The sequence below is a fragment of the Microtus ochrogaster genome, linkage group LG2 (assembly GCF_000317375.1).
Source record: "Microtus ochrogaster isolate Prairie Vole_2 linkage group LG2, MicOch1.0, whole genome shotgun sequence".
NCBI classification, from domain to species: Eukaryota; Metazoa; Chordata; class Mammalia; order Rodentia; family Cricetidae; genus Microtus; species Microtus ochrogaster.
This window is the reverse complement of record NC_022028.1, coordinates 53,629,790-53,642,958: the sequence shown is the minus strand read 5'-3', so window position 1 is coordinate 53,642,958 and position 13,169 is coordinate 53,629,790. Positions and strand designations below refer to the sequence as shown.

General features: G+C 57.0%; 1 protein-coding gene across 4 annotated transcripts; it reads left to right on the top strand.

Moving 5' to 3' along the window:
- Positions 1–2,861: 2,861 nt before the first annotated feature.
- Positions 2,862–12,601, top strand: Brd2 (bromodomain containing 2). 4 transcript variants are annotated; one of them, XM_013351126.2, is made up of 13 exons: positions 2,862–3,073; positions 5,109–6,304; positions 7,530–7,833; positions 8,422–8,559; positions 8,913–9,051; positions 9,154–9,368; positions 9,457–9,831; positions 10,252–10,380; positions 10,534–10,779; positions 10,882–11,138; positions 11,228–11,532; positions 11,697–11,819; positions 11,910–12,601. In XM_013351126.2, exons 2-13 carry the CDS (start codon positions 6,279–6,281, stop codon positions 12,044–12,046), a joined length of 2,394 nt encoding a protein of 797 aa, XP_013206580.1. In that variant the 5' UTR covers positions 2,862–3,073; positions 5,109–6,278; the 3' UTR covers positions 12,047–12,601. The 4 variants fall into 4 exon arrangements, with proteins under 4 accessions (XP_013206580.1, XP_026641423.1, XP_026641424.1 ...); XM_026785622.1 differs by lacking the exon at positions 2,862–3,073 and adding an exon at positions 4,195–4,310; XM_026785623.1 differs by lacking the exon at positions 2,862–3,073 and adding an exon at positions 4,738–4,813.
- The last annotated feature ends 568 nt before the right edge of the window (positions 12,602–13,169 follow it).

Below are 13,169 nucleotides of genomic sequence, written 5' to 3'. Positions count from 1 at the left end.
TGCTGGGATTAAAGGCGTGCGCCACCACCGCCCGGCTTCCCTGGCTAATTTAAATGTCACCTTAAAGATAATTCTCGACCATTCCTCTCCTAGTCGTCACTTCTCCCGTTCCAATCCTAGACCCAAAACTCTGTGGATCCTGGATAACACTATTCAGAAGCAGATGTTATGGGTTCAAATCCAACTCTGCTACTTAGCAAGTCTGACCTTGGGCAAATGATTCAATACGCCTTCCTGTGATTTCACCTGAAAAACAGAGGTGATGCCAGGTGTGGTGGTGCACACGAGAGGAAGAGGCAGGGGGATCTCTGTGAGTCCGAGGCCAGCCTGGTCTACACAGAGTTCCAAGCCGGCCACGGTTACATAGTGAAACCCTGTGTAAGAAACACACCCATACACCATCACCAGCAACACAGCCTCCACCCCAGGATGAAATCTAATGAAGATGCAGGGGTCACATGACTCAGGATGAAATCTAATGAAGATGCAGGGGTCACATGACTCAGGATGAAATCTAATGAAGATGCGGGGGATCACATGACTCACTATAGAAGTACAATCATAAAGGAATCAGCTTAGTTTAGGGGTCAAGAGTAGGCAGTATTTGGAGATGTTGCCCTTTTGGTTTAAATGAAGAGAAAGCATATCCCAAGTAGAAGGAATGCACAGGACAAACACTGAAGCACAAAAGAACATCCCTGAGTGCACACATCTGGGAACCTGCTCCACGCGGGGGGTACAGGGTCGGAGAGGAACTGGTTGACGTCAGGCTGGAGGGCACACATCTGGGACCCTTGTGGGGTACAGGGTCAGAGAGGACGTCAGGGCTGGAGGGCACACATCTGGGAACCTGCTCCAGCCGTGGGTGGGGTACAGGGTCGGAGAGGAACTGGCTGACATCAGGTTGGAGGGCACACATCTGGGACCCTTGTGGGGTAGAGGGTGAGGCTAGCAGCAGGAAGCAGACCTTTCCAACAGACACACAGCATTTTAAATTTTATTGTATAATGATAAGCCATGGGGACTAACAAATTACAAGGGACAGAGTTCTAGGGAAGGAAGAGCATTCGGCACAGGCCAGGAGGGAAAGCCCAGAGTGGCGCTATCCAAAACACAATTCCACCAATCCCACCGCTGGGGAAGAAGCTCAGTGACTGGGCACTTAGCTAAAACAGTAAGGCCTTCTATGAGATCATTTCTGTCATTTACAAACTGTGCCGCCTTGTGGGACAGCCACTAACCGTGTGTGGCTACTGAGAAATCAAAATATGGCTAGTGCCACTATGCAACAGACTTAAAGTTGTGAGGAAGGGTAAGACTGACTCTCTCCATTCCAGACCTCGAGACCTGGAAGCTGCAGTCGGCTGACACCGGAGAAGGTGCGCAGCCCACGTCACTCTGAGCAGGCTGAGGTTATTCGAGCAGGAATTCTTAGTAAGGAGTTCTGCTCAGGAGAACGCTCTGAACTAACGTGGAGTTGAAAGGCTTGTCATTAAAGATGCCAGGCAAAGATGCAAGCCTGTCAAACACCGCAGGAACAGCTGCCTGAAGGGCCTGGGGGAGCCTGGAGAGGGCCTGGGCACAGGCAATGCCAGGGAGGAATCAGAGAAGTGGTCTCATTTCTGAGGCCGCCAGGTGGGAGGTCCTGGTAAGGCGGTCAGACCCTCACACACAGCCGCTGAATGAACAGGGACATGAGGAGGGAGACGGGGAGCCAAGTCCAGATCCTGGCTGTTCAGAGTTGAGAAAGACTGAGTGTTTACTGGCGGGGCACAATATCGAATGGGTTTTCTTTCTGGCTAAGAAACCAAAATGGACAGGAGAAATAACTCTAGGTTAACAGAGAAGGCTGATCAGGTCAAAGGCAGTTTCCTTAAACTGAGAACCCCCTTGTAGAACGAGAAAGAAACATGGCCCAGTCTACACAAGGAGAATGCAGGTTGTCTGTCGGTGGGGAGTGGAAATCCAGACCATACGCTTGAAAAGCAAAAAAACGACAGCACGCTAGAGCTTCACACCTTAGCTGCACTACATTTAGCGACCACCCTACATTTTAACAGGATAAAAACTGAGAGAAATGAAAGGAACTGGTAAGACTAGAGACAGAAATGTAGAGCACAGACAAAGTCAGGAAAGAACCATGATTAAAACGCGCAAAAATTTCGCAGTGGGCGCGTTGTTCAAAGGTCTACCTGCATAAGATCGGAGGAGCAAACTGGTGGCAAGCTTCGCAGAAGGCAAGAGTTCAAGTATTTGCAAGTCTCATAGAGAAAAGCAGTTTAAGGGACTCGAGAAACCCCACCACTCCCGATTTAAACGGCAGACCGAGCTCATCCGGGCGACCCCCACCGTTCCAGGGAGGCCCGCCCTGCAGCCAGGCCCAGGCTCGGGGCCCGCGCACTCCGGCCTGAAGGCGCCAGGCACCGCCCCAGGCCCCGGCCGGAAGAACCGACTCCCACCGCGGTGGGGGAAAGGCCGCCCAGCCACAAGCCCGCGCGCTCCCGCCCCACCCATCGCGCGCTCCCAGCCCGCCCCGAAGGCTCGCGGCGGCGGCCTACGCCTGCGCACTCCGGCTCTCCCTCAACCCCCCCCCGCCCGGTCCGGTCACACCCTTGCGCCTGCGCTGTGCGTGTTTCGGGGCTGTGGCAGCCATGCTGAACCCGTACCGAGAGGCGAGGGGGGGGGGGGGGGCCGGGGTCGACCGCAGGCGCGCAGGAGGCCGGAGGCGGCAGCGAGGCCTGGGGTCTCGGGACACAGGCCTGGGCAGTCCCCGGGACCCCGTACACGACCCTCGGGGACGTTCGGAAACGTTCGGAAACCTCGCCCTCGTGGCCTTGGAGGTGGCGGGGAGCGGACACGTGACCCGGCCCAGCCAGTCCGAGTGCTGCTGACGTGGCTGCGCGGCCCCGATGCTTTCCCCCACCCCCAGCGGCTAGGGAAGGGAGGGGCCGGGGGCGACGCCCCCTCCCCCAACGCCGCCTCGGCTTCCGGGGGGGTTGACACCCCGGATTCCGTGCTCCCCCCGGCCGGGCCGAGGGCGACTTTGAAGCCCCCCCGTAGCTCCTGGACCCAGGTGAGCAGGGGCCCCCGGGGCGGGGACGCCGGCCGTCGTGTCAATGCATAACTAAAGGTGGGGAGTGGGGCGCATTCTTGGGGTTCGGGAGAGGATGGGGGGACTTGTCTTTCAAACACCTGACAGCCAATGGGAGTGTGGACCGGGGCCAGCCCGAGAGGGCCACTGGGGGGAGGGGAATGGCCAACCTCGTGCCTACGTACCCACTGGAGGGCAAGGGGGCGAGGGTGGCGTGTGCCCCCTTTCGCTGGTCCCCTGGGGGTCCGGGGAACCTGCAGCCAGGTGAGAGGGGGTCCCTTCGGCGGGCGAGGCCGAGTGGGGGGTGTTGGCCGTGGGAGCGCGGGCTGGAGCTGGCAGCCCGACTGGTGCACCGATGTCGTCCCTGGCGCCGGCTCCCCGGGGACCCCTTTGTGTCGAGGGGAGCAGGCTCGCCGCTGTCACATGGCGTGCTGCAGGCGCTGCTTCGACCCTTAGCGAGTGTGTGTGCTTTTCCACGCGGACACGGCCTGTGCGGCCTACTATGGCAGCCGCCTGCCTTCGTGGGCCCTGCCGGGTCTGCCCCGGGGTGGGGAGCGACGTGCTGGCCTGGGGTGGGTACTGGGGGGGGGCGGAAGGAGTCGGGAGTTCGCTCGGGACCCGGAACGGCCCTCCGGTGCGAGGTCTAGGGTTTCTGGGGTGGCGTGCTGTGTCGCCACCTCCCTCCCCTCCCCCTCCCGCAACAGTCGCCTCCTTGTGCGCTGCGGGGGAGGGAACGGAAAGAGAGAGTTACTTTTCCAAATTACTAAGCTGCTGCAGCCTCCCCTGTGACTCATGTGGGGGCAGGGAGGGCTGCGAGCGACTGGGGCCCGGTGACTTTCCGGAATGCCGGGCGGCGGGAGCCTCGTCTGGGCGCCCTTTGCCTAAAGCCTCGCCGTTCCCCAGCTCCCGAGCTTGTCCCCACCCCCACCCCACCCCTGCCGGCCCGGGTCCCGACCCGCGCGCGGCCCAGGCGCGGGAACGCCACTCTGGAGGCCGGGCCGCTAGGGGGAGGGGAGCCGCCTGCAAAGTTGCTGTGTCATTGCCCTGCTCGCCGCAGCCGCCCGGGCGGGGCCGCGCGCACTCGGGCGACCCTGGCCTGGGCCCTGACGGGGAGTGGAGGGGCCCCGCTCCCCAGGCGCGCTTCCCCCGCCGGGGTCTGCGCTAACCTGGCGGCCCAGAAGACAGCAGCTTGGCCGCCATGTTAAATGCAGTAACCGAGGTTCGAGGTCGAGGGCTCCAGTGGAGGGAGGGTGACTCGGGGAGGGGGAGCCCGCCTGCCTTGTAGCCCCTCACCCACTCTCACTTCCTTGCCCAGACGAGCACACGAGTCTCCCTGGGGACGAGGAGGGGTTGGGGAAGCTCAGGTGGCCTCTGGCGGGCAGCCCTTGACTTTCCCGCGAGGGGCACCAGCTAGCTGACCTTGGGCTCTGTTTATTGCTACCCGAGTCCCTCTGGTTCCCAGAGCCCCCCTCCAGCCTGGGGGAGGGGGCGAGACGGCTCCCAAAATGGCTCCTGCCCCTCCACGGAGGCGGCCAGCGAGGGGGAAGGGCGGGGGAGGGCTGCAGAGCGGCGCCGCCGCCTCCTCGGCTCGCCCTCCTCCCTGGCGCTGACCGGTGCGAGAGGCGCTCCGTGGGGAGGACGCCGGCCGATGGGGGCGGGGGGCGTCCGTGCACCCACGCGCTGCCCTCGCTCGCCGACAGCGGCGGGGAAAATGAGAGAGAGGTAGGGTTTTCGGGGCAGGTGGACGCCGTGGGCTTGTGTGGCAGGCGGGTGAGAGAGGTGGGCAGAGGGCGGGATCGCCCGCCGCGGGGCACCCGGGGTGGCCGCGCTCTTTTGGGCTGGTGTTTAAGCAGTGCCTGGCCTTTGTTTCGATGGCGCCGGCTCAGGGGAGGCGAGGGTGTTGCGCGCCGAGCCTAGCAACATTAGACTGCATCGCGGAGCTACGGGGGACGCCGAGGTGTCGCTGCGAGAAAGCAGGCCGCTGCTCCTAAGATGGCGTCTGTCTTCCTCTTTTCAGGTTCTCTGCGGCCCAGCAGCCTCCCGCCGGCCCCGCCCGCGCGACCCCTCCCTCCCTGCGCCGCCGACGGCGATGGCACGACCAGCCTGCCCCGGGCGATCGGCGGCCGCCCCGAGCCTGCGAGCCCTGGACCCGGCGGGACCTGGAGGTGGGGAGACAGGCGCCCGCACGCCCTTCGGCCTCCCTCGCTCCCGGGAGTCGCCGAGCCACAGCGCAGCCAACTGGCTGGGAGACATGGCGAACTGCCCCTTCGCCTTGGCTCGCTGCGGTACTCCACTGCCGGGTGATGGACGCCTTGGAAATGGAGTCTGTGACGTCACCCCGGCGCGGGCCAATAGGAGCAGCTCCCGCGAAGAGGCGGCCCGGCCTCCCAGCCTCTGCTTCCTCACGCGCGTGAGCGAGCGAGCACGCGCGGAGGGGGCGGGGGCCGCCGCCAGCCGGGTGGCGCGCATGAGCGGCGAAGCTCCGCCCCTCCGACTATATATAAAGCCCTGGCGCGGGGCTCGGCGGCGCCATTTCGCGCTGGAGTGGAGCAGCGTCTAGGACGGGCTGGAGGATCCTGCCTGCCGACCCAGAGCTTCGCGGGCCGCCGAGCCAATCCGCGTCCATCCGCCTGCAAATGGCCTCCGCCCCCGCCCGCGGCCGGCCCCGGCGGGCTGTGCAGACCCCGTAGAAGCCCCCGCAGCTCCCCTTTCTCGGGCCCCGCCCAGCCCGCGGAGTCTGTCCACCCCTCCACTCCGCCCTCGGGAGGACTTCAAAGATGGAGGCGGCGGCTCTCTGAAGCCCCTCTCGGTGTTCATCCGCCTCCATCGGAGATCTGACGCAGTGCTCGTTGCCCCCGGCGGCCGCGGCAGGAAGACGGGGCCCCGGTAGACCGGCAGCGGGCGGAATTGACGGCGGTGCCACGGATTGGAGACTGTCGGGGTTTGCAGATTGTGCTCGCCGGCCGGCAGAGGCCGCCGCCATTTTCCTGCCATCGCCGCCTGCGGAGCGCGCCAAGCTGCCGGAGTTGCGCGGAGGGCGGCGCAGGCGATCGCAGCGAGGCTGCCGTCGGGAGGGCCGGGAAGCGCGGCCTCTCCCCCGCTCCCCCGGTTATGCTGGCCCCGGCGGTGAGCGGCGCCGAGGCCACCCGGACTTGACACGGCTGAGCGGCGATTCCCCGAGGTCAAGATGCTGCAGAACGTGACTCCCCACAAGTACGTCTGCGCCGGCCGGCCGGGGTGGGAGGGGGGCGGCGTTCGGGGCGGACGGGCGCGCTGCCGCGCCGCAGCTGTTGACGCGAGCTCGCGGAGGGGGCTGCGACGGTTTTGGAGCGGTGGCGGCGGCCCAGGTACTGCGTCGGAGCGGCCTGGCGGCGTTTGTGGTGCTGCGGCCGCAGGCTCGTTCGGCCAGACCGAGTCGGACCGCTGGGTGGGGGTTGTGCGCGGCTCAGCCTTGACTTTGTCATCTTGTTTGTGGGGGGTCTCGCCCACTTCAGTGTCCGTAGAGTTGCCATGTTGATAGCTTGAGGGTTTGATAGCGGGATTCCCACGGAATAGAGACGGTTCCTCCGAGGCTGGGTTCTTGCTGCATAGATAGCCCTTCTCTGACCGGTGCTTCCTTTCTGTGGCGGTGGGTGTGTTTGGGTACCGCTGAGCTTCGTTCAGGGAGGAGGAAATGGATGGATGGAGCGATGGATGGAGCGGAAGGGTTGGCTCAGCGATCCTCTGCGGACGTAAACAATGAGCTCTGGGTGTAGTGTCGCGGGCACTGGGGAACACCTGGTTAGAGTACCAGCGCGCCCCCGTTGGCCTTTAGTCTCCTACCGGGGGAGCTGCTAGCGATAGATACTTTGTAGCGGGATGTGCAATCAAAATTAGGGCTTCCTGACCTTGACTGCAGGGTGTGATTTGAAGGAGACTTGTTTTAGGGAAACCTTTAGGTCTGACCGATATTTCCTTGTGTCTTTGGGTTAGTGTTTTGTCTGGTTTTCTACTGTGGCTTTTTAACTCGAAGATTGCAAAACATGCCAAGATGAATTATTAGGTGTCGTGTTTATGAAGTTTATTCCCACCCCTTCCTTTTCTTTCCTCTGTTCTTTGCCTTCTCTCAACCACCATGGCAACCATTAGGTCCCTAGCGAGGAAGAAGCTTCGCTTTCATAGCTCCACCTATTTTTGCTTCAGATTCCTCCCCGTAAGGCTTGAGTTGTCATGTGACGTCTTGGTTTTTGTGTTTATTTTAACCAAGTAGCTCCTGCTACTAAAGGATGTAAGAGCTAGATGGAGATGGTGCAGCTATTGGGAGTTGATTTCTCCCTGTGATTTGTTTTCATGTGAACCTCAGACAGCCAGAGCCCGAGTTTATAGGGGTGCATACTGCAGTTAGCAACTTTTTCATCTTTCATGCCTCCACGTCTAATTCTGCTTCCCCTTTTTGCAGACTCCCTGGGGAAGGGAATGCAGGTTTACTGGGGCTGGGCCCAGAGGCAGCAGCACCAGGGAAAAGGATTCGAAAGCCTTCTCTGCTGTATGAGGGATTTGAGAGCCCCACGATGGCTTCTGTACCAGCTTTACAACTGACCCCTGCCAACCCACCGCCCCCCGAGGTGTCCAATCCCAAAAAGCCAGGGCGGGTAACAAACCAACTGCAGTACCTGCACAAGGTGGTGATGAAGGCCCTGTGGAAGCACCAGTTTGCTTGGCCCTTCCGGCAGCCTGTGGACGCTGTGAAGCTGGGTCTGCCGGTGAGTGAGAGGGTGGGCTGGGGCAGGTGTGGGGGTGAGCAGGAGCGCGTGAGTGGGGGTGTGGGCTACCTAGTGTAGGTGCTGCGGCCCCTAGGGAGCTCCCATTCTCTTGAGGACAAGTAGCCACCAGACAGAGTTCTGGATTCTTGGTCCTTTGTGCTTGTTATCTCTATCTTGGCATCTCTCATTTTGCCCTCCATGTGTCCCTTCCTTAACTTTTGTGCCCTGGCTCCATTTTACAGATTCCCACCCCTGGTTGGGAGAGGACCACGGTGGCCAAAATTCTTAGCTTCTTCCTTTCCCTCATGCAGCCCATGGATAGCCATCCCCAGAGGTAATGTCACAGGATGGGAAGCCTCCAGAGTGGGTGGGAGGTGGGTGGCTAGAGAAAGGCATTAGGGACTTCCTAGTGGGAATTAAAAGATCTTACTCTAATTTTTCTGACCCATAGTTTCTTTGGGGCCGCAGTGTGGGGCATACTCCTTAGTGGCTAGGGTGTGCGTGCAGGTGTGTGTCTGTCATTCCTGTCAGTAGTTGCCCTAGAATAAGCATTTTTCCATGGCTCTGACTTGGCCTATCTTTCTTTAGGATTACCATAAGATTATAAAACAGCCTATGGACATGGGTACTATCAAGAGGAGACTTGAAAACAATTACTACTGGGCTGCCTCAGAGTGTATGCAGGACTTCAATACAATGTTTACCAACTGTTACATTTATAACAAGGTAGGCTGTTGGGCTTTTTGAAGTGTTTGTTTACTATAGCCATGAGAGGCAGTACATTTGTTTGTGGTTCTAGCTGCTGGAAATAGTGTCCAGGTCTTGAAGGTCCTAGAAAAGCCTGACCCTCCACATGCCACCCTTAGAGAGCAGGGCCCCTGGAGTGACAGGATTTAAGTCGGGGGGGGGGGGTGATAGCCATGTTTCTCAGAAAGCTCTGGAGGCCTGAGAAGAGCAGGATGTGTAACTCATCAGCTCTGCCTTGGGCTTGCAGTGGTGATGGGAGTTGGGAAGGTGTGGTGCCCTGGGGCTGGGAGTTCTGCAGAGATGGTAACTTGTGTGTGTGCTTGTTCCTGCAGCCCACCGACGACATCGTCCTGATGGCACAGACACTGGAGAAAATCTTCCTACAGAAAGTGGCAGCTATGCCACAAGAAGAACAAGAGCTTGTGGTGACCATCCCTAAGAACAGCCATAAGAAGGGGGCCAAGTTAGCAGGTAGGAAGAGATGGGGCTGTATGTGTGGCTTAGCGAGGGGAAAGCTATACAGGTGACAGGCTAAAGATGAGAATGAATGAAACTTACTGTTTCCCTTCCTAGCACTGCAGGGCAATATTACCGGTGCCCATCAGGTGCCTGCGGTTTCTTCTGTGTCGCATACAGCCCTGTATACACCACCGCCTGAAATACCCACTACTGTCCTCAACATTCCCCACCCGTCAGTCATCTCTGCTCCCCTTCTGAAGTCCCTGCATTCTGCTGGACCCCCACTCCTTGCTGTATCAGCAGCTCCTCCAGCTCAGCCCCTTGCCAAGGTAATACATCAGATTGTTTGGGCACCTGGGAGGAGAAGGTGTTAAAAGAAATGGACCCGGAGTGACCCCGTCCCTCACCTTTCTACAGAAAAAAGGCGTTAAACGGAAAGCAGATACGACTACCCCTACACCTACAGCCATCCTGGCTCCTGGTTCCCCAGCTAGTCCTCCAGGGGGTCTTGAGCCAAAGGCAGCGCGGCTTCCTCCTATGCGTAGAGAGAGTGGCCGCCCTATCAAACCCCCACGAAAAGACTTGCCTGACTCGCAGCAGCAACACCAGAGCTCTAAGAAAGGAAAGCTGTCAGAACAGCTAAAGCACTGCAATGGCATTTTGAAGGAGTTGCTCTCAAAGAAGCATGCTGCCTATGCCTGGCCTTTCTATAAACCAGTGGATGCTTCTGCTCTTGGCCTTCACGATTACCATGACATCATTAAGCATCCCATGGACCTCAGCACTGTCAAGGTACCCACTGCATGGGGCAGATGGGATGCTCAGGCAGTGATTGGGACCTAAAGCAATATCCATGTCTCCTTATGGGCACTTAGTAGATTTTCATTCTGGGTGTCTTGCTATTATAAAACTGTACAAGGCAGAAAGAAGGTCACATACTTTCAAGTCCTTGTTTCTTACGGTAAGGATAAAATTTCAGCAGTTCCTAAGAGTCGGGTTAGGGAGATGTGATGTGGGAGATGGCCTTGGTCACTTAGAAATGTTTCTTTCTAGACGTAGATCTCTCTTCAAACCTACCCCAAATCCTTGGACTTCAAACTTGAGCCCCAGGGCACAGATCTTAAGGTCATCCCCACTGTTGCTCTTGAGTCGGGTTGGCAGGGAAAGATGAGTCTCTGCCTGTGCAGCTTCTCATGCTGCCTCCTTCTGCAGCGGAAGATGGAGAATCGTGATTACCGAGATGCACAGGAGTTCGCTGCTGATGTTCGACTTATGTTTTCCAACTGCTATAAGTACAATCCTCCTGACCACGATGTCGTGGCCATGGCACGAAAGTTACAGGTGAGTGTGACTTGTCCTTTACACATACCTGGTTATGAGGAGAGCTTTAGTTTGCTGTACGTTCAAAATGTGTAAAACTTGGCCGTTTAAGCTGGAGCTAGTGAGTTGAGGGACTGGGCATTAAACGGTTTTGTCTCCCACCTGTATTTTTAGGATGTGTTTGAGTTCCGCTATGCCAAGATGCCCGATGAGCCACTGGAACCAGGGCCTTTACCGGTCTCTACTGTCTTGCCTCCTGGGTTGGCCAAATCATCTTCAGAGTCTTCAAGTGAGGAAAGTAGCAGTGAGAGCTCCTCTGAGGAAGAGGAGGAAGAAGATGAGGAAGATGAGGAAGAGGAGAGTGAGAGCTCAGACTCTGAGGAAGAAAGGGCTCATCGCCTGGCAGAGCTGCAGGAGCAGGTATCTCATTAGGCTTGGGCTTTGGCTGGGTAAGAACTTTGAACTATGTGTGTTCTTTGAACAACTGTGTTTCTTGATCCTATTGTCTTTTGTCCTGTGTAGCTTCGAGCAGTACATGAACAACTGGCTGCCCTATCCCAAGGCCCAATATCTAAGCCCAAGCGGAAGAGAGAGAAAAAGGAGAAAAAGAAGAAACGGAAGGCAGAGAAACATCGGGGCCGAGTTGGGATTGATGAAGACGACAAGGGGTCTCGGGCACCTCGACCGCTTCAGCCCAAGAAATCTAAGAAAGCCGGGGGTGGCAGTTCTGCTATGTTAGGCCACTCTGGCTTTGGGACTTCTGGAGGAAGTAGTAACAAGTGAGTGTTTGAGACAGTCAGTCTTGGGGTGTTGTGTAGGTCGGCCTCTGCATCTGGTGAACTCATTAGCAATTTTCTGTTGCCCATAGGTTGCCTAAAAAGGCCCAAAAGACAGCCCTACCTGTCCTGCCCACTGGTTATGATTCGGAGGAGGAAGAAGAAAGCAGGCCCATGAGTTATGATGAAAAGAGGCAGTTAAGCCTGGATATCAACAAACTACCTGGGGAGAAGTTGGGTCGAGTTGTACATATCATCCAAGCCAGGGAACCCTCTTTACGTGATTCAAATCCAGAAGAAATCGAGATTGATTTCGAAACACTCAAGCCATCCACACTCAGAGAGCTTGAGCGATACGTTTTATCCTGCCTTCGGAAGAAACCCCGGAAGCCCTATAGTGAGTATCAGATGAGGGCCATCCCAGTTCTAAGGGGTGTGTGTGACAGGCCACACTGGCTTTTGGGCTGCTTCATATTCAGGAATGGAAAGAGACTTAGCAGTTCTTGGTGACTAAAAGGCAATATAATATACTATAGTGAGTCCTTTGCCCTTTCCTCCTAGCTATTAAGAAACCTGTGGGAAAGACAAAGGAGGAGCTAGCTTTGGAGAAAAAGCGGGAGCTAGAGAAGCGGTTGCAGGACGTCAGTGGACAGCTTAACTCCACCAAAAAACCTCCCAAAAAAGGTGAGTGCTGGGACTCCACCTTCTTTCCACTTACTCCGTCACTAGGCACGTGTCCTGTTGTTGACAAATTCATGTTACTCTTTTGTGCAGCGAGTGAGAAAACGGAGTCTTCGTCTGCACAGCAAGTCGCAGTGTCCCGGCTCAGCGCTTCCAGCTCCAGCTCAGACTCCAGCTCCTCTTCTTCGTCATCCTCTTCTTCAGACACCAGCGATTCAGACACGGGCTAAGGGGTCAGGCCAGATGGGGCAGGAAGGCTCCGCAGGACCGGACCCCTGTACCACCCTTCCCCACCACTGTCCCCTTGCTGTGACACTTCTTCATCTCCCTCCATAGGAGAGCTGGCTCTGCAGTGGGAGGATGCAGGGACACGGACAGAACCAGACTGACTGCTAGCCCTTTGGGGAATGACCTCTTGGGTGTAGTGTCCCTGTTCAGGATGATGGGGGTGGGCAAGGGTATGGGTGGAGTGGGCATAGGCCTGGCACAAGGCCACCTAAGGCCATAGCTGTCCTGTTCACTTCTAAGGGCCCTGTTTTGAGGTTTTAATTTATTTAAGCTAGGTGAGGCTGTGAGGAAGGAGCACCATGGCCCTCCCTCCAGCCTCCATGGGGAGGGAAGAAGAGGGAGCTCCTTTTTTTAACGTGAACTTTTTTTTTCTACTCTTCCCTTTTCCTTCTACTCCATTTGGGGCCTGGGGATTTGAGTCACCTCTCCATTTGGCCCCCTGGACTATCTTTTCTTTCTCTTGATTCTAACTTGTAAATAAAGAAAATATTATTGAAGTTTTGAGTTAGTTACCTTAGTGAGATTTGTTTCTGTGTTCAAAGTGATTGAAAAGGAGTAAGATTGTCTCATTGGGTTTACTGTCTGGTGCAGGGAAGATGATTCATTCCATCAGATACAGTGCTTTGAATCAGTGTCGGGTGTGTTGAGCATCACCCTTAGCTATCTATCATTACCCAGTTGCCCCTGTCAGGAGTGCTAGGAATTGATCTTGCTGGACAAGGACCTCCCCTCACTGAGCATTCCTGTCTGTTTCTGTGTTAGAAAATGCCAGCGAGTAAATAGGTCATGCATTTGAAATGCTCCATTCTTAGTCTAGTGCAGAGGAGCAGCAAACCCTCTGACTCATTCATGGCCTTGGCGGAGAGTTTAAAACTAGATAGGTAGGCAAACAATGGGGGTGTGGCGTAGCAGGCCAGGTCTCAGGTTACAAGGCAATTATGCTGCCCCTTTGATGTTTCAAGTTCATAGTCCCAAGTTGGGCAACTGATTTTGGCTTCTGGAAATGGGCCTCTAGGCTTGGCATAGTACACCAAAGGAAACTGAGCAGTAGAGGCTTACAAAGGT